We start from the raw sequence: 21,203 nt of genomic DNA, 5'->3' as shown, positions 1-21,203 counted from the left end.
CATATAGAAAGGAACAGAGGCATGACAGAATGCTACCAGTTCTGAGATTTATCAGTTAAAGGAGGAATGCTGGGACAGTGCAGTTTCACAAGCACATACCTTATAAACAATCAAGAAACTATTGTTCTTCAGGACTGAATAAATCATTCACTATGCTTTTTTGTATCACTGATCATTATTCTGAATGATGAAATAAACTGTAATAAAACAAAAAGCAAACTTAACAAAACTCCTTTATTTATTTTTTTCCTTTTATTGGTTAGGTCATCCAGCTACCTTACCCTTCAAATATATATATATATATATATATTTTTTTTTTTTAAACTGAAAAAAAAAAAAAAGATAAATTAAAACATTAAAAGTTATTACTGTATATTATCGCCCAAAACAACAATATGAAGCACCTCTAATAATACTGCAATACCATTCACAAAAAATGTTGCTGTCTTTCAACAATATTCAATGGGTCATTCTAACAATTAATGTATTTTTTTGGTTGTTTTTTTTTTTTTAAATACGACATGATATGGGTGACACTAGAGGTACAAATGTATTTGTTTTTATCTATGATTAATCAGAAGAGTATGCATCCAGACTACTTCAAAACACCAGTTTTTCAAGCTATACAATCAAACCTGTCCAACAGAAAACGGGGCTGCAGGGGTGAGCGGGATGATGGTACGCAGGGCTGATTTGGTGATATGACATGGGATGCAATGGGAGGGGGTGTCAGCTGCAAATCCATGCCGAGGTCTTAAAATCCAAACGTGTTCTCTCCGCTATAGGCCACGTATAAAAAGCCGTCCTCGTCTTTCTCCTTCTCATAGAGCTGGCCCATTGTCAGACTAAGAAGAAAACAAAGAATGCAGATGGTATTATGGGTGTATGCGCACGTATACAAACACAAACACACCCTCAATTCAATATGTTCAGAGGGTTGACTGGAGGTATGCCTCCCTAAACACAAGTCCTGGGCGCTACTTAATCGCTTTTAGCTCCAGGACACGCCGGATAGATATTTGATCCGTCGTGTAAGTGGAGACACAGATGGAGCTCTTCAGTTATTTTCTCAGGAAGATCCTTTCCCCTGGACAACACTAGCCATGTGCTCAAATGCACAACTTAGTGACATGTGCCTTGTATAAACACCTCTCGTATCAAAATCCAAAGGGTCATGGGCGAAGGGGTGCAGGTTCCAATTTGACAGTGAAAAGAGAGTCACAAATAACTATTACTTTTATATGCTTATTCTGGATCCATGTTTCTAGTAGAAGAAATTATTGTTTCAAGTTTCAAATTTCATTGTCATTTACTAGATAACAATGTGGACATCATTATCAGCAATGAAATTCTTGGGCTCGGGGCCAGCTCAACTTGCAAAGTGTAGCAGTTAAATAATAATAATGAAAGAACAATAAAAGGTAAATATAGGGGTAATATAAGGAGATATATAAGGGAATATATTTGTACATGTGCAATAAATAGAAATGTACAGAACTGTAGAAATATAAAGATATAAGATAGATATAAGAGTATAGGAATGTGTAGTGGATGAACTGTCCTGAGTGGAACAGTCTTAAAGTGCATGTGCAACACCATGTGCAGCAGCATAGACAGTTGTGGTGTACACAGTATCGGATTGGGTAGATGAACAGTGCAATATTGAATATTGTTGCACTTAACTGACACCCTTAAGTTGTTTTGAGACATTATGCATTGCAAACAACTTTGATACACGCCAATGTTTTTTTTTTCTTGTGAGACCCCTTGAGAGTTCCTGTGTATTAACAGACATAACGCAGATAAGGTTGGGTTCCCCCCAAGCCAATGCCTAATTCGTCTAATTTGTTCGATGACCTCAGGATGGTACACACGTAGTCTCAGCAACTATTATCGCAAGTACGAAAATTCCGCCGACGTCTGTCTCACTGACCTGGACTGCGGGACAGTTTTGTCGACAAAAAGAAAGATGGCTTTCTCAGATGGCAGTTGGATGCGCTTCCTGATTATCCACATGAACTGGGCCACCGTGATGTCGGACGGGACGAGGTACTTCCTCTTGTCGATGTCCACTATTTGTGAGCCAGACACTTTTTCCACGATGACCTGCAAACACGAACAAAGGAACGCGTGTTGACTGCACAATGCGACAAAAGAGGGTTGTGTGTTTTATGCGGCTGCCAGTCTCTGAGATAATCTTAGGGCCTGAGATCGGGCCAAACATTTTGCAATGTATGCAAAAGAACTCTTCAGACTAGGATAAAGTTCATGCTGGCAGGAAACTGGCAAATTCTTTGCTACTACAGTATGTCACAGTCAGTCCCACTGTGGAAATATTGGCCCTAGTCATGAGCTTCCAGATAAAGGATTACTCTTTCAGCAAGTTAACTGAAAGAAATGACCTGCTTAAACTCAAGGAATTGTAATCTGAGCTTTGTTATTATAGTTGATATAACTGTCACATTGTCTTCTGTGGAAAACTATATAATGTTTTCTTTTACATCATATTGTCATGGTGTTTACTCACAATTTTACAGGTGAAAGTGAAAGAACTGTCAATTTTACAGTAGGAACTTCTGCCTGACTACTTACTGCATCAGGGGAGAAATCTGTGTCAGAGTGAAGGTTCAGTGCATTGACACTGAAACAATGCTGGGTGAAGTGTTCTGCTCCATAATGCTATGCCGGTAGTGTTAAAAATCTCAACCAATCGTAACTGAACCAACCATGCTCAGGACTGAACCCATGTTCCCCTGACTGCCAGCTCTAAAGTGAAGTTTGGTTAACTAGATGAGAGAATCAGGACGCAACAGGTTGTATTAAAGCAAATTCAGCTCATTTGGAGGTGAAGGTACTGAGAAGAAGGACCCCTGTACAACAAACCTATTTCAGTTGTAACTTTTTTTTATACTCAAACACAGTATAGAATAATTTTATACTGTACTGAGGTTGTACAAGTGGAAATCCATTTTTAATTACAGCCTATTTTTACAAACACCTCACACAGTAACAAAACACGAACATTTAGTAAGGTAATTTAGATTTTCCATAGCTACCAGATTAGCTCTGAACAGAGGCAACTCACTGACATATTAACATGAAAACTTTTTAAGATGGAAAATTTTCCAGGATAACAATAATGAGAATGTGAAAATTCACTGAGAAAATGGCACAGAAATGGTTAATATATCGTGAGTCTGTGTTATTATTTACCACAGTAAGCATGACTATCATTTTCTGTCTACTTCTCATTTTAATCATATCAACAAAAGCATAAAGAGATGCATAGTCACGTTGAAGGATGTTGCAATAACAGCCCAAACACCCCACATGTCGTTTTCAATTTATACTCACCGGAACCCTGTCTGGGTATTTGTTGCGGATTTTGGCAGACTCCACACACCTGTGTTCTGTTTAGGGGAGAAAAAAAATTGGAATGCTATGTGATGGACAAGTTAATCAATACAACTACAACCCCTTAGGAGATCTGAGCTGTATAATCTCCGTGTTACAGAGAGATTAGGACCTATACAAACATGAAGAAATGTTTATGTGCATTCAGTGAGCCGTTTCCATTAGAAATGTCCAGCGGAAAGTCTTAAACTGTTCACCCTAAGGGCAGCACGGAGCCATGGCCCCCATTTAAAGTATCATGCTCCGCTCTGCACAAGCTTACCTTCAGAAACATCGGACACGTGTTTTGATATTATTTCGACATTGGTTTTGTGTGTCTGCTTTTTACCTAGTCGGCAAACGTCCTTCACTCCCCATTCACATATCATGATATGTCTTGAAAGATAACTCAAGAAAGTCATGCTATCTGAAGCAGCACAGCTGTCTAACACCAGGCTACTAGAGCTAGCCTTTTTTTGTCGGGGAGTGTAGCGACATTCGGAAGTTTCGGCCTTGGTCTGATATGCAAACACCAAACCACAAGAAAATACATGACCTATGGAAAAGGAGAACCTCACCATAGATAGGCTAGCTTTGACAGATGAGCAGACGCCGAAAAAAAATGTATTTTCTAAACGAAGACAAAGTTATAGGAGTGCGAGCTAATGACATCTAGCAAAATAATACAAGCTATGTTTTCGTTGCAACTCTTCTTGGACAACAAATTATAGTTTATCGCATTATTATAGAGCAGACAAACTCAATCCACTCATAATACAAGGCCTGATATCCTCTAATCACCTTACTATTAAGGAGAAGAAGAATTATTGGGAACACACGGCAATGCAGTGAAAATACAGTTAGCTAGTGTTTTGACAGGGACACAACCCGTGTGACATAACAAATAAAATCCCTTTACCCAGGGAATGGTCCTCTTTAAACATCCATTTCATTTTTGCAGATTCCTCGGGCTACTGGTGTGAAGCTTCTATAAAAGATTATTAAAACTACGTATCTCCAATTCTTGCGACTTCGTTTACAAACAACAAAATATCAAAACTAAAACGTCAACAATGTAGCACTAGGGCCGTCAAAGGTTCGCCTTCTAACCAGAAATGATGATGTCATTTCTGGCCATACCATTTTGAGACTGGGGGGGGGGCGACGGTTCAAGATTTATTCAAATAACCCCCTTTGAGTAACATCTAACACATTTTGCCGTTGATTTGTAAACTTCTTCTCATGGTATTTGGGATATTTATCCAGAATTTACGTTGTTCCTCTCGTCTGTTCACGGTGTTGAAATATGCTCTTGTTCAGAAATTCACCTTGTGCCTAATTTGTACACGAAACGAGAGCAGTTTTTCTTCTACATTTTACAGTGCACATAACGTAATTTCTAAATGCCTTGTCGTAGACACTCTCTGCGTGGTAGAGTGTAAGTACTTTCGAACACAACATGGGTTGTTTACAGACGGTTGAACACACGTGGTACGCACTGATTTGCCTAATATTTTAAGCTCTTAAATCTCACTATCAGACTCTGACTATTATTAAACAAAAACCTGGCCTCTGGTCAGTACTATTCCGTAAGGACAACATTTCTCCCAGTAGTTTAGGAAGATTTTCAAGAGGGTGGATTTGATAAATTGTTGCTATGGAGTACAGCGGCCATGGTAACGTCAGGACGCTAAACAACAGGAAGTGAGAATCCAAGGATGTAAGGAGCGAGCGCGGCCTTTTCGTGAAGTCGTAATCTGTCTACTGTATTACTGATGCTCATCAGAAAAGTTTTAAAACAGCGAATCAGCACAAAGACCAGCTCTGTTAATAACACGCAAATATTCTGCGACAGCTGCTTGAGAGTAATAATCAATCGTTGTTAAAGAAATCACGATCTGTTAAATCGTACTTCAGATTACGTGAGCAAACTCCGTTAAACAGTACGAATGGCACTGGTGGTTTGAACGCTAATGAACGAACGGGGCAAATTTAAAGTGTGCTTCTTTGGTCATGGCTTTTTATGAAGTTTATTCTCATCCAGCTTTGATAAGATACAAAACCAGTGTTTGCACGAAGGCCACATTGTTTTTTGTCATTGTTTTGTGTCTTACCTACATCCCTCCACTCCTGGTTGCTTACAGAAGTCAAGGTAATATTCCTTTACATAAACAGTAGTAATCCGCAATATTTGGGGCCTGTCTGTTTATTGGTCAAATATTCGAAACGTTTTGAAGCCGGAAAGTTAAACTGTTGTAGATAAATCCCTGATGGTCTTTTGCTCAGGATTTTGGCTGAAGCGAAGCACTTACGAAGAGCAGCCCCATATACGGTTCCAGTACCAAATTCTGCTGACTGGAGCCACCAGCACTACTGGAGATTACGTTGCGTGGAGTACCTATCATAATTTCAATCACTTGCTTGGCAGTAACCTTCGCATCCCGTCTGTTTCGGTAAATATGCTACTAAACTTCTGTAATAACGGTTTGTACCTGAGCAGCGCTACTGTCGGATTTGGTGCTGGGTTTGCAAACCTTCCTTCCAGCTCTGCGGTAGCACGCCATTATCAGTTGAACCCACTTCTCGTGGAGCATCTGAAAAGTAGAATTATGTTGGTTTAGAGATTAAAGAAAATCCTACATTGTTCATGAGGACTACTACCCGTCCATGCTGGCAATATTACGACATAACGACACAGGGTTTTTTTCAGTCTTTGTGATATAATTATTCTATAAGAATTTTACCACCTCTCCTACTGGGAGGTCTGAGGTATAGCTGAATCACCAAGTCTATATGTACCTCAAATGTTCAGCCTTCAGGAATTTCCACTACCAATTGTTTTGTATCGCTGATAGTGTAATGACTATATTAAAAAACCCCCACTAAATTTAAGTCAGATCTGTACAATTTATATGATCTGTTTCACAGTTTGATAATTCTGTGCCTGTTGTAATCATCATTTTTTTTTAATTGAAAGATTACCCGATGTTTGCATCATTGCACTCACTTTCACCACTTCAGTCAAGATCAATGCGTGTATTTACCATCAGTGAGAGTAAGTCAAACAAAAAGTTCACCTCTGATCATAACTGGTTGGTGAATAAACAGGTACAAGAGGAGGATCTCAACCAGGATGGAAAATTTGATCGACTGAGTCTCCAGTTGGAACTGCCGCTTAAACCAGAGGAGCAGATATACAGCATCCAGCTGCTGCTGACCTTCTCATATCAGCTGTTTGTGTGTAGCCCTATAATGTCAAATCTCAAATGTACACATTTACATTTAGAACTACAAACACTGTATGCACCAGAAAATCTTACTTTGACACACTCTCTCTCCGCCTCTCTCTCTCTCTCTCTCTCTCTCTCTTGCCTGCCCTCGGTGCACAGAGGATGTCCACTGTTGTGATGCAGACTCTGGTGTATGTGCAGCATTCTTCATCAGTCCCAGGCTCTCAGCTCTTTGTCAGCGGTGACTTGCGTTTGTATCAGCGAATTCCTCTTCCTCACCGTGGCCTGCACACTGCTTACAATGTAAGGGAGTGAACAAGGAAACACATTTATGCTCGCTTTACTATAACTCAGGAGTTCTTCGGCTCAAATTCCAGCTAAACATGAAAAAAGAGAGCTTCTCCATGAAGTAGCTGTTGTACTGATGAACTGATCTAGGGACTAGATAGGTGTGATTTGTGCCTGTGACTTGTGCCTGTGACTTGTGCCTGTGACTTGTGCCTGTGACTTGTACCTGTGACTTGACCCTTTGACTTATATTTTTCAGGTGTCAGTCATTGATGGCACCAGCCCATTTGCCAGTGCCTATGACCTTGTCAAAATTATACAGGCATATCAGGAAAGAAATTGTAAGTGCTCTCTCTCTGTCTCTGTTGGTCCCTCTGTTTCTCTCTCTGTCCATCTCTCCATCTCCATCTCTATCTCTCTCTCCCTCTCTTTTGCTCTCTCTCTCTCTCTCTCTCTCTCTCTCTCTCCTTGTTTGTGAGGTACTGTGATATATGTTAAGCATTCTATAGAGCGGTTTTACTGGTTTCCTATCTGCAGTATCATTCCATATCTGATGAGGTGTACCACTGCTATTATGTATCATAGTACTTTGTATTCAACTGGTTTTTTTTTTCTTTTTGTTTTCAGTGTTACAGTAGTGGCTTGACCACATTTTAATTTAGTTAGAGGATTGGTAACAGACAGAAGACTTGTACATTAGATCATTTTTTTATAAATGGGTGAGATGACATGATCAGGACTCAGCACTGGGTGGGGCGTGGGGAAAGTTTTCAACAGTGGTGTCAGGCTTATCGTGATTTACCTCTCACCTACACACACACACATACACACACGCACGCACACAAACATTCAGTGTTGTTGTAACCTGTCTGTTGGAGAGGTTAAAGACGTGCATTGTAATTATCTGACAGCAGAGGCCTGTATATTTTATTGAAAATGCACTGAAGCATAAGTGAATTAGGCATACATTAGGCATTCAACTTTATTTAATGCACCTCAGTTATATTATAATGAGGCACACGGATTCTCGTAAAAATGTATCAGCGTACTTTCTTAGGAAAGTGGAATAGTGTATGTTGTGCTGCAGCCTGTGTTACAACCCAAGGACCCCTTCTATGTACCCCTAATAGCACAGTTTTCACATACAGACATAGATTGTGACTGACTTTAAGATCCATTGAGAGTAACGCCGCTATTTCTTCTGCTCTCAAATTTGTGTGCAGTGAGGTAACATTTGAAGAGACAATAGACACTTTGTCTATATACCTGCTTTGAATTTTTAGTATTTGCTTTTGACTATTCAAGTGTTGATATTTCTGCTCTAAAGCATTGTGACATAGCTTATCAATACAGAAATAATTTTTTAAATGTGTTGTTTTATTATCTTTTTGTAGTATGGTTTTGTTATGACACTTCATGTTATATTAGAAACCTAATGCCCACAATTTTTGTGCCATTGCAAACATATTTGGATTTTCATGATTTTATGCTTAGAATACATTTCAGATTGAACAAAATGTCAATGTTACCTCAAAATTACTGAGGGACAGCATGGAAGCACTGTTTAGCCCTGAGCTTAAGATAGGCTTGAGTAAAGATAGCTACTATGGCTAACAAGTTTTAGGGCATAAAACTATAAGACTGGTAAAAAAATAGTTTAGTAAATGCTATTTAGATTCAACTTTTTGTCTCATAAAAGGGGTAACTTCATTCAGCCTAGATGCTGTTTAATCATAAAAGGCATTTGGTCTATATGGACAGTGCTTATTTATGCTTTTTTCACACTGGTTGGATGTTAGCAAATTGTAAAGTATGTCAAATTTGACCCCTGTGTTTTAACAGCTGTTTTTGTTGTTCCTTTGGTTCTTTTAAGGAAAAGTGCAACAAAACAGCCGAGAGGTTTCCTTTATACAGCAATAGGGAGAGACAGTGATACTAGCGATTTATCTTTGTAATGACTCAATAAGTTTAACTCAAGGAGTATTTTCCATTGATTCAATAATGGCCATATGTTGCATGGAAATTTTTCCTTCCTTTGTTCTTTTTTAAAATCCAGACAGGAAGTTATTTTTTGTAGTGCCCAAGTTTTGTTGTTATCCATTCGTGTACACTTTGACCCAGTGTGAATAGAAGAGCAGTATCCATCTAAGACCTATGTCATGGCAAGTGGTTATTGCATATATCTCATACATCTCATACATATTGGCACTCTATTGCTCAATGTCAGAGGTTTTTCCAGTTTTGTTTGGTTTTTTTCCCCTTGTGGTTTCTGCATTTCAACATTTCATTTCAATGGCAAGGTAAGCAATGTTTGCAGAGTCATACAGAAGACAACTTCATCATCTTTGCTTTATTATGAATGAGGATTGGATTACTGGATTATGAAGTAAACATAAAGTATCCTGTGCAGTTTCTACAGAGGCATTTATGGACAGTGAAAAAGAGAACAAATATCCTGGTCTTTTTTTCCCTTTCACAACCAATTTGTTTGACAGATCAAAGAAGATTAGAATTTCTGACAGATTACATTTCACTGTGGCACACTACACAATACTCTTGTGTGTGGCCTTTTTTTTTTTAACTCAAGATGCTCTGTGGATAATTTTTATGACATAGACATGAGATGATGACATTGACAAAGAAGAACAAAGATTCCAGAGTGAATGCCAAAATGACAGATCAGAGAGAAAAGAAGCACCATTGTCAATTCATTCTTTTAAAACTCTAATGTCGTCTTTCCCATTCACACACAGTGACTACATACCTCTCCTGTCCCAGTCCCCTGTGGACAGTGGGTCGAGCCTCTGACGCACCTTTCCGGATCAATGCAGAGATTCACTACCCACTAGAAATAATCAGATATCCTTTGCATAATGCATTCCTTTGTGTGTATGTGTGTGTGTGTGAGATAAATATGTGTTTTGAGGGTTGATCTTTGCCTGCTCTTGGTATTCCATCTCTATATATAGCATACACGTGGCTGTTTAACTTTGGCATAGTCTTTGAGATTTTGGACAATCTGTTGCAGTTTACAATATAGAATTCTGAAGAATGTACCTTTTATCTGCCTCACAAGCTTATTTCCAACATCTTGTCCAAAGAGAAAGCCCGTTCTTAGATTTCAGTCAAAAACTATTGAGTAAAGTTGTCACCATGCCTGTGTCAATAGCTGCTAAATATTAAAATGTCAGACATTTTGTATTCCTAGTCCCATATCTTAACTCATCAAAGAAAATGGTTCAGCTGGTATGTGTAAATTAAATACGTGAATCCTGTGAATTGACTACTGAAGTTATGTTTATACAGAATTTGTTAAAGCTTTTACCTCAAAAAATCCCTCTCTATTTGGCTACAGACCCAAATACTGACATTTTTTGAAAGAAGATATAGCTGCTCTAACTTCAGACCGTCACTGTATGAATGCACGGTATGCACACATGATAAAAATGGAATTATTAAATAGTCTTGCAGAATCAGATCTACTTGCACTGTCAGTAATCTTTCCTTGACTATGTCCTCTCCACCTATCGTCCAGGGTTCTGGGAGACCATAAAGTTTGCCTGGATCCAGTATGTGAGCGTGCTGCTCATTTTTCTCTGGGTCTTTCATCGGATCCAGACTTTTGTTTTTCAAAACCAGGTTTTGCCCACTGTCCCTATTCACCAAGTGAAAGAGCACCGGCCCTGATCTGACCAGTATGTAGGGTCCGTGTCACTGGAGTGGTTATGTGCTTTGGACATGTTAGTGAGTCAAATAGATGCGTAAGGAAGTAGTCATATGTGAGAGTTCCAAATCCATGGATGTCCTCTTATTTTTAATAAGCACATATTGGCTGTCATTCAGTCAATTATGGGCTAAAATCATCAGTGCAAATAGTATTTTTTTGTAAAATTTTTAAAGACTTGTTTATGATCAGAAACACATTTGGATTAAACTGTTTTTTGGAATGTGTGGTTGTTGTCCAATCCTGTTAGTCTTGTTTCTCTGCGTACGCTTTTTTTTTCTAAGATGACACGCTGCTACGGATTGTATCAGGAGTTGGGACAAATTACTACAAATTATTATCTAGATTATAAATAATTGTTGTTATTGTTGATAGATATTGAAATTTGTATACTTCAATCACTTGTTTCCAAACAAGTGATAAAAGCAAGAGAAACATATGGCGATATGTATTACACAGTTTGAGAGAACAAGAAAATACACTAAAATAGAAAACTCTTAGATTAGGTTCAGCACAGTGAAATTTAGTGTCCCCTCTCTCGACCTTTAGTTTTGTGGACACAGCAAACAGACAAAACTCAGGGTGTGCCATCATGCATGTCAGCTGGCATGGAGACTTCCTTATTTGTCTCCTGTCTACAAAATTTAACAACAACAATAACTAAAAAGCTGAACTTTAATGTCATCGCCATTGTTAGGAATCTGTTTTGTAGATTTTATGGTTGTCATTTATGTTACTAAGGTAGCAAAATTATGGGATGTAGTGCTATTATTATTTCTATCAAAACTGACATCAACCCAAGTCAAACAATTTCCCTCTGTAGATTTTAAATGCATTATAGCATGACAATGGAACTTTTTCTCTTTTATCTTTTTTTTTTTCCTAACAAACAGTGTAATAAAATAGATGAATGGAATGAAGGGATATTTTATACATGTATTAAGAAGTTTATTATGTTAGTAGATGATGTTTTTAGGGAAGAAAAAGGTTTTGTGAGAATGTGTGAACTGGTCTGAAGAAAGGAATTTGAAGTATAGGTGTACAGTTCTGGGATGAAAAATTGAGTGTTTGAATATGGATCTTGTTTGGTTGTATATGTTTCTTTCATCTTCCTTCCTCTCTTTTTTTCTCTGATTCTTTTTTTTCTTTATTAGCTTATAGTCTTATTGATTTATTACCTGTAAGAGAGTGTGAGAGACATGGAAAGACCGACTCAATTCAGTTCAGGTTTTATAGTGCATTTTACAGTAGACATTGTCACGGAGCAGCTTCAGAGGGTGTCGGACCTGATCCCCCCAATGAGCAAGTCAAAGGCAACACCGGCAAGGAACAACTCCCTTAAGACTGAGACCCAAGACCCTCTTCTGTCTGTCCCAAGATGATTAGATTAATTGATAGATTATTATTGTATAAAAAGCAACAGGAAGGAAAAAAAAAGATCTTACAGATCGGTCCAAGATTGTGGTCTGCCATCCTTGGTTGGGATCTAGTGCAGTGCTCTGCATGTACATGGATGACTGCAGTTAGATGTTCAAAGCTGGCATGTGAATGTGAAAGACAGCATAGAAGAAACAGGTAATATGGCTGGGAAAAAACCAGTTATCCTGGGCATGCTAGATTTGCCGGGAGGGATGAGCTGATTGTCGTGTGAGTGTATTTCAAGTATGATCCACCCTATTACTATGATAGATGACTATGATTAATATTCTACTGTGGGAATCTTTGAACATGTTGTATGTAACAAACATAAGTCACTGGCTGCTTAGGTATTGCATTGTTTCTACTAAACATCACCACCCTGTTTAGTGTTCCTGATGTTATCAGTGCCTGTGTGTGTGTGTGTGTGTGTGTGTGTGTGTGCGCGTGTGTGTGTGTGTGTGTGTGTGCGCATGCACATACTCAGACTGAAGACTGAACCTCATACCAATTTTATAGAGCATCTTTGTCATATTGGCATGTTTTCAAATTTTCTAGAACTTTAACCTCAACTTCAACTCTTTCTTCTTTAGTCTTACCGTATTTCTTCATACGTTCTCTACACTTTTGATAGTGATCAGTTATGAAACATCAGTCCAGTGTCAGATAAAAGCTTTGAATTACTTATACTAAATTACTTCATGGTTTAATGGCTAGGGTTTATAGTACACACATCATTAATGTGGCTTTTTGTCAACCTGTCAGCTGAGTTTTCTTTTTTTTTTATGTTTCTCTTTTACTCTGTTTTTCTGTTTCCTCGCTGTCCTTTTAAGTATATTCTAACTATCTCATTGATCCCACAGCCACATATGAATTCTACTAGTTTATTAATGAATTCTTTTGCTTTTTCTATAACAGATTTTTAAATATCTTTTTTTTTTTAGAGGAGACATTCAAATTGTGTTGGGCTTGGATGCAAGACACACACACACACACAAACTGGCAACAAAACACAAATGCCCTGTGTCTTCTCTCTCTCTTTTTTTTTTCCGAGGGATTAGCTCATTTTGCCTGGCAGCTACACCACTCAAACAATCCAGCAACAGTCAACGTTTCCTCTAATGAAGTCCAGTCACACAGTCAGTACATGGCTCATTCCATGTCCCTTACTTGCTGTCAGCTCATTTGTGTAAAGACATGCTCTTTGTTACGCTTTGTATTGTGTTTAGAGGGGAGTTTTGGGTTCTTCATTTACTCAAATACCCATGTCCTGCCCTCTCCATTTAAAGAATGTGAACACACACACAGGAAGGGTATGTTTCAACAAACAGGATGCAGAAGTTAATCCTTCGAAATTGTCTTCCGTAACTGACATATTGTCACTGTGCAGTGTCTGAGCTGGAATTTAGAAAACTCCAAAATAATCAATATCCATTCTTAAAATTTCTTTAAATGTGACCGTTTAAGAATTTCATTTCAAACTTGCCATCAATGCTCTTGCCTTTGATACTGCTTGCAAAAAAAAGAACGACAAATCTATGGGTTTACAGTGGTTATATATTTTAATGACTTAATTACATGGGATAAATGTAATATATTAACACTCTAAAAAGCACAGACGTCATCTCTGAATATTTGCAAAAGTGTTATGAATTATGAGGAACAAAAACATGGGTTCGATTGTTTTTCACCTTCCCAATCAAATCCTAACGTATCAGTCAACGGGAAACTTAAATCATTCAAACTTATTTTAACACAGTTACATAACAATATAAGCTACAGATGAGCTATATCGGGGACGTTATACCCAGTTCATTTTGGGCAGTTTTATACATATAGCCAGCTTTCAAAAGTGTATGAACAATGAAAACTCATTTAAATTTACTCTGGGTATTTGTTGTGCCAATTACACTAGCCCTCGCTCCCCCTATTTCTTCTCTCTGTCCCCCCGCCCACCTTAGCGCCACTCAGAGTTTGTGGCCACGTTTCAGTCGTTCTTTCTACCTAAACTTAGGAATCAGGCTGTCCCATTTCAGCTACTGTTTTGCCTTATTTAATGTTGGCAGACAGTGTAAGCTTTAACTTACTAAAAATGTTTATGACGCCTTTTCGTCTTTGATTCTATTTCTGACGACGAGCAGCGGGCGAGGTAAGGCAATAGACCGAATTACCAGCGAACCAGTTACTTTCTCATGGCGATTTTTTTAGCAGGCTTAACTGTTTGTAATGGCAGCAGGTCATGATGGTTCAATGTGTGTGTGTGTGCGTGCGTGTTCTCCCCTTCTTCTTTTCTTAACCGCTTCTAGAGGAGTATGTACCATGTTCGTTAAAATGTATGAGAGGGTGTTCCGGCAGAAGGACTACTAGTAGTCGCCATAACCTTGTTTCAATTTAGGGAGAGTGGTGCACCCATGTCCACCACAAAGCGCGAAGAATAATTTGTTCTTTCCAAACGACAGCTTTAATAACTTCTCCCGTTTGTTTCGAGTCGTGTTTTTTTTATTTGTGATAACAACTTAAATCTTTTTTGCTTGTAATAGAAACTCTTGGTGGTTACTTAATTTCAGCTGTCTTCGCCGTCACCTGGACAACTACCACTGACGAACGACGAGGAAACGGTTTGTATTTTCATTTTTTCTCAGTTCATATTCCTTTTCATTTTTCACTTTCAAAAGCCGTTCGTTTTAAAAGGACCATTAAACGTTGGCTCAAGATTATTATTATTATTGTTATTATTATTATTGTTATTATTATTATTATTATTATTATTATTATTTACGCACACAATTGCGAACACTGTAGAATACATGTCTCGTCATCGACAAATTCGCACACATTTCAAGTCTTTACTGAACCACTAAAGCTGAAAATACAACGCGTACTAAAATGTAACAAAGCACGGTAAGCACACACTCGTAATGAGCCGAATAATTTTTATGCTGGTTTTATTACTAATTTATGTGACAATGTTTTCAGATCCCCGTCATCGCTGTAAATATTATTAATTATTGATGTTTGATTTATTTAAGTGAATTAACAATAAATATTCTGTTGATTAGTTTTCAAAATGCTCATCGGCCCCTTGATTATAATGAGTCCATACTGCAACGGTGTCTAGTTTTTCTTTTTTGTTTGTTTGGGGGGGTTTTTGTTATAAGCATGTTAAATCGCGTTTTGTATTCTGTAACATACGTTAAATTCAAATAAGTCTTACTTATCTTTCTTAACTCAGTTCAAGGAGTCATCATGGGTTACTGTTGTGGCGGACAGTGTGGGAGACTAATTTCTGTACGATGCAACCACCTGCACAGTAACCTTTACATGTACAAATAAGGCTTGAACATACCCCACAAAGAACAGCAACAAACACACACACACACACACACACACACATGAATGGATGATGTAGATTCCAACGATTTTACGTTTTCATGCATCAAAAACTTGTTGATGCATGAGGTCGTTTTGAGGTAATTATCTTGTTGAACATTGCCCTCTCCTGGTGAAATCTGCGACGCAGGACATTTTCGTCTTGCTTTATTGACACGGAGAAAGACTTCTCTTATCAGCCCGTGCTGTAATAATCGAATGTAATGTATAGATCAAAAGAGAAACATTCCATTTGTGACGCTTTGCCTCATTATTGAAAAGTCTGTATGAAACAGTCTGTGGCCTAGAGTTTAGAGAAGCGTGCTTGTGACCGAGGGGTTGCCCAGTTTTACTCCCAGGACCGATACTTCCACGGCTGAGGTGTCCTTGAACAAAGCCCTTAACCCCAGATGCTGTCCACTGCTCCTGCACCTGGTGTGTGTGTGTGTGTGTGTGTGTGTGTGTGTGTCTGTGTGTGCTCACAGAGATTGCAGAGATTGAATTCACTGCTCACTGTTGATAGTGGGTGTGCGCGCGATCGCGGGGATTCTATTCTATTCTAAGAACAAAAATTTGTGGCACGGCTCATATGAGGGTTTTGAAGAGCAAAGCTAACAACCAACATTATTAGGTTACAATGAAGATATTCTACTATAGATAGAACTATGTCTAGGCAAACACCAACTGACAAATTCTGTCATCCAGTAAGCTTTAAGAGAACAGTACAAGGGACTGAAAGGGATTTAGGTGTTTAATAAACTTTTGGACTTTTTGATAGTTGGATATATATTTTCTTTTCTGGAGTCAAGGATGACTTTGAGGGTGTGAATGTAACTAAAGTGTACTGAACCAAAATATCTTTTCAGAGATGGAAATCTCTCTTATATTTGTTTTCCATTTGAGATACTATATTCAAGTTCCGCTTCAGGGCTTTGCCAAGTCATGTAATGTTCCTTAGAGCGGCTTGTTTGGGCTTTTTTACTTAGCATACGCAATATGAATTGTTCTTTTGATTTCTTGTGGATGAGTTCATTTGTCTGAGTTACGTACAGAAAATTGCAGAATATACAACAATTACAATTTTCTCTTCTCTGTATGATGACATGGTAGACGTTTGTGTTCAGTTTTCTTTCTCTGCAATTCTCCAGCAAACCGTGCAGTAGCAGAAATTATTCAAATAAAATAATTACCCCACTAAAATGCCTGTAAAAAAGATGCTTATTCACATTTAGATACCTGTTCTCATTTGTCAGATCACTGATTCATGTCCTATAAGATTTTTAATGACTTCAGTGCCTTCAGATGTGATTTTTCATTATCAGTGACTCTGAGCTGTCATGTAGTAGATAGAAGCTTTGGAAAAATCAGGTTTAGCACAATTCCATTGCTGCTGTATCCAGGACCCAGCTCCAGAGAAATTATGAAAGGCTCTGGATGTGAGATGTGATCTTCTCGCTTACTGAAAAATCCAAAAGATTATGTAAGCCTGCCTATAGACAGTACTCCAGCTGTGTTTAGAGAACTGTAAATGGAGGCCCCTCCAGCAAAGAATGACTTGACCACATGTAAAGATTCTATAGGGGTTCAGCAGAAATTCCCCTCACATGTGTAAAACATTATTCTTACATACCCTTGCCTCTCTTTCTCTCCCTCTTATCTGGTGTGTCCTCTCACCACTACCACTTCCATCTCTCTCTTTCTCCCATCTCTCTCTCTCTCTCTCTCTCTCTCTCTCCCTCCTTTAGACCAAGCAAATTCCCAGAATGATACGCTGCAGAGTGCTCATGTGGGCTCTAGTGACCCTGGTGCTTTTTCAAGTCATGATTCTTCTGTCTGGCTGGTACAGACGCCCTGTTCAACAGGAAACCACCAGCCCCTCTGGCGGTAAGGTCCACGTGTTGCTGCTTTCGTCGTGGAGGTCAGGCTCATCATTTCTGGGCCAGGTATTCAGCCAGCACCCATCCGTTTTTTACCTAATGGAGCCAGCCTGGCACGTGTGGACGTCGTTATGGAGGTCAGGCGCCCGCGGACTGCGAATGGCCGTGCGGGACATGGTTCGGAGCATCTTTCAGTGTGACATGTCGGTCATGGACTCTTACATGCCCCCACAGCGCAACGTCTCCAACATTTTCATGTGGAGTCACAGCCGTGCCCTCTGCTCACCGCCAGCCTGCCTGCTCGCCCCCCGTGACCAGATTAGCAAAGAGTCCGAATGTAAGGAGCGCTGCGATCAGCGCGGCCTGGAGATGGCGGAGGAGGCGTGCCGCACCTACAGTCATGTGGTCGTCAAGGAAGTTCGTTTCTTTGAGTTGGAGTCACTCTACCCATTGCTCCGAGACCCTAATCTGAATCTCCGCATCATCCATCTCGTGCGAGATCCCCGGGCTGTGGCGAACTCACGGGAGCAAGCTTCCGCCGCGCTTGAGCGCGACAGTTCGATAGTGTTGGAACAAGCGGACACGCCCAAGAAAGACAGACAGTTCCGCGTCATCCAGGAAGTGTGTCGCAGCCACGTGCGCATCCATGAGACGGCCATGCTGAAGCCACCTGACTTCCTTCGTGGCCGCTACAAGTTGGTGCGTTACGAGGACCTGGTGAAGAACCAGCTGAAGGAAGTGGAAGCTATTTATAAATTTGTGGGGCTGGAAATGACGGATACTCTTCAGGAGTGGATCTACCGTATAACGCACGGCAAGGGTAAAGGCAGCAAGAATGACGCCTTTCAGATCACGTCGCGCAACGCTGAAGATGTATCTTTAGCCTGGCGCACCATGTTACCCTACGAAAAGGTGAAGCGTGTACAGGAGGTGTGTAAAGGAGCCATGTCACTGCTTGGGTACAGAACTGTGGATAGTGAGAGGGAACAGAGGCTAATGGACCTGGAATTGCTGACCGGGCAAGAGAAATTCAAGTTCAGCTGGCTTCCCTCTTCCAAGTCTTCCAACCACACCAAAGTGTAAACATCCTATTTGTCCTTCCATTTTAAAATCCACAGACACGCTTTCCTTATACAACACTGTCTTTCTGTTTTGAGTGTATCACTCAAAACATCTTTGATGTTACTTTGAAGAGTAATATATCGATCAACAGGCTTTGAGATGGGCAGCATTTGTGGAAGATTTGGCCCTTATAAAGGTGTTGGGTCACTGCACCTGTCCAAGGCTGGAAAAAAGGCTGCTCATCCTCACTAAACTCACTGCAAACCCAACTTAAGGGGAATCAGGTCTAAAATAAGACTTAAAGATGTGGGTGATATGGGTGGAAAATCAGAATTGCAGACAATGAAAGGAAGTCTTGGGACTTTTTTTTATGCATGCTGCAGTGCTGGTGATCTGGACATTGTTTTGTACAACAGTAGATCGCCAGGTAACTCCTTCAAAGTGTATATTTATTGAATGATTGTGTAAAATAATGTAAATAGTCAGTGAATCCTAATTTTATAGAGACCTGATTAAAAAAGATGTTGTGCTGAGGACTATTTCAACTGATTGTGGTAGGATGCATCCTAATCAGGAGATGAATTAGAATTAAACGTTAGGGTAATTTTATTGGTGTCACATTTGCATAACGTATATTGGAATTTGTTTTATCTGGTTTTAGCCTTAACTCTCATAATGTTTGTAGTTTATAATTGATATCTAATTCATGATTATTGGGGTTTTTTTTGGAGGGGGGGTAGAAATATTAGGAAATTGGTGTGACACAGCAAAACAATTATCTGACAGAAGTCAAGGTTCTGACTGCTGTTTTCTTCCTCACAGTTATCCAAGACAGTCTCTCACACTCTCCATACACACTCAGTCGCTCCTTATTCCAGCACTCTGTAATGGAGCGCTTTCTTGGTTCCTAATTCCAGCACTCTGTAATGGAGTGCTTTCTTGGTCTCCTCTGCCCCCTGAGCACTCCTGTAAGAGGGAGAAGAAGTGCGTCTTTAGTTTTTGTCCATAGTTTTTGGCAAGGGATCTTTGTTTGCATCCGTTTCAGAATATTTCCTTTGAAGATTAGAAGTGGGAACATGGAGTTCCAGTAAACCTGGGCTAGGCAGTTGGATGGCTCAAAATTTTAGAAGAATCTAAAAACAGGCCCTGGGGAGGCTACTTATTGAATGCCACGTTGCTGCTATGGTACTCCATTAGTCGAAATGTTTAGAGACAGAGGACAAAATCTTGCCCAGATCATTCTGGTTTTATTCTGATTTGTGTTTACTGGACTGAATCATGTTTACTGGTGGGAGAGCAAAGCTAGCTTGACAATTAAAGTCTAGAACAGATTAAGTACATGGTTTAATGAATGTCACCTTTCTTTTCCACTACATGCTTGTAAACTATCTCTGCATGTATTCAGTCATAAATTTAATTGAGAGCAAATATAAGCATTACGTGTTTGATGTTAGTGGCTTTAACCATCTTTAAGAATACACCTTTTGTTCTTCCTCTGTGTTGTGGTACTGCTTTTTAAGCTTTTAGTGTGTTGCGTTTGTGGCAATGAATGTTTTTTTTTTTTAAAATCACATTGATTTATAGCTGGCACATAGAAGTACTGTCTCCCATCTCAGAGATTATCAGGCAGGGAGGCAGTTCAAACCATCCATAAAGATGTATGGCCCCTGTAAAATACAGGATGTAGATTCTGAGAGAACACATATGTGGTAGAGTGTTCAGCACTTGAGGGAACAAGTAGAACATATTGAGTACATTGTGTTATTTTCCACATGGTGAACATTTCTCTCTCTCTCTCTTGCTCTCTCTCTCTCGCTCCGTGTGTATGTGTGCGTGCGTGTGTGTGTGTGTGCCCGTGCGTGCGTGCATGTGTGTACACATGCTTTTGTGCGTGAGAGATTGTAGATCTATGTGCCAAGGTGTGTTAACTGCCTTAACTAATTAAGCTTGAAGGAAGTCAATTTCTTTAACAGTCCCTTTGTTTCCAAATCAATATGTGAAACAGAAACTAAGAGGTACGGGTAAGTGACAGGTTGTGCCAACATTGTCGCAACTCTGTGCAAAGTGACTGTACAGGAAACAAATTCTTGGCATTTTTTTCTGCCTTCAATACAACAAGTTCTGTGGTTTTGGTCACTGATTCACTTGTTGTGCTCTACCAAACATTCCTATTCACCTTCAGACGTGGCAGCCACAAATGAATGCTGAAAATGTTTAGAACGTCACTATTTTTTGACACATGGGCTCATTCTAACAGTTACCAGGGCTCAGCAGCAGCGGAGGCTGGCAACACACGCAGGTTTTCCACTGTGGACCCAGGTCTTTGATTTTCTTTCATTTTCTGTATGTTTCATCAAAATTCTCACTCTTCACAATGACTTAAACTGCACTCAAAACTGCACAGATGTACTGTGACATTCACGTGTGATGGATGTTATGATATTTAACCCAAAGTAAAGCCATTTGTAAAATAGCGAACAGGTTAAAGAAAAAAAAAAGGGATCAGTTTCTAGCCAGAGCAAAGGTCTACCACAAGGTTTATCATCTGCGTGGTACTGCTCTCACTCATCCTCCCAATCATCTTTTACTAATGTTTTTTCAGACAGGACATGAAGCTGTTTAATATTCTCACTTGAAATGCAAAATTTAAACAACAACAAAAAACACTGGTAAATATTGGTCTACTGAACTATTGCATCAGGGAAACAATAGGAAAGAATATGTAATTGCGTGGAAGTAATTGTTAAAATGGGCCTATTTGTCAATAATGTGAACTTCCCCTTTAAGGAACAGTGGTTGTGTATATACCCACCCCACACTCCATGTGTTAAAATATGTTTTGTC

General features: G+C 39.4%; 3 protein-coding genes across 3 annotated transcripts; 2 read left to right on the top strand and 1 right to left on the bottom strand.

Moving 5' to 3' along the window:
* Positions 1 to 33: 33 nt before the first annotated feature.
* gabarapl2 (GABA(A) receptor-associated protein like 2) lies at positions 34 to 4,488 on the bottom strand. Its single transcript, XM_030779069.1, has 4 exons — positions 4,313 to 4,488; positions 3,355 to 3,410; positions 1,934 to 2,106; positions 34 to 845 (listed from the first exon to the last, which is right to left on the bottom strand). The coding sequence occupies exons 1-4, from the start codon at positions 4,344 to 4,346 to the stop codon at positions 755 to 757; spliced, it is 354 nt and encodes a 117-aa protein (XP_030634929.1). The 5' UTR covers positions 4,347 to 4,488; the 3' UTR covers positions 34 to 754.
* A 918-nt stretch (positions 4,489 to 5,406) lies between these two features.
* Positions 5,407 to 10,598, top strand: tmem231 (transmembrane protein 231). Its single transcript, XM_030786175.1, has 7 exons — positions 5,407 to 5,545; positions 5,680 to 5,846; positions 6,502 to 6,630; positions 6,783 to 6,926; positions 7,171 to 7,252; positions 9,665 to 9,770; positions 10,436 to 10,598. Exons 1-7 carry the CDS (start codon positions 5,407 to 5,409, stop codon positions 10,596 to 10,598), a joined length of 930 nt encoding a protein of 309 aa, XP_030642035.1.
* Positions 10,599 to 14,622: 4,024 nt separating this feature from the next.
* Positions 14,623 to 18,406, top strand: chst6 (carbohydrate sulfotransferase 6). The gene is made up of 2 exons (XM_030783260.1): positions 14,623 to 14,669; positions 17,166 to 18,406. Exon 2 carries the CDS (start codon positions 17,184 to 17,186, stop codon positions 18,378 to 18,380), a length of 1,197 nt encoding a protein of 398 aa, XP_030639120.1. The 5' UTR covers positions 14,623 to 14,669; positions 17,166 to 17,183; the 3' UTR covers positions 18,381 to 18,406.
* Positions 18,407 to 21,203: the final 2,797 nt, after the last annotated feature.

The sequence above is a fragment of the Chanos chanos genome, chromosome 1 (genome assembly GCF_902362185.1).
Source record: "Chanos chanos chromosome 1, fChaCha1.1, whole genome shotgun sequence".
NCBI classification, from domain to species: domain Eukaryota; kingdom Metazoa; phylum Chordata; class Actinopteri; order Gonorynchiformes; family Chanidae; genus Chanos; species Chanos chanos.
Note: the sequence above shows the minus strand (reverse complement) of the source record. Positions and strands in the feature narration are given on the sequence as shown.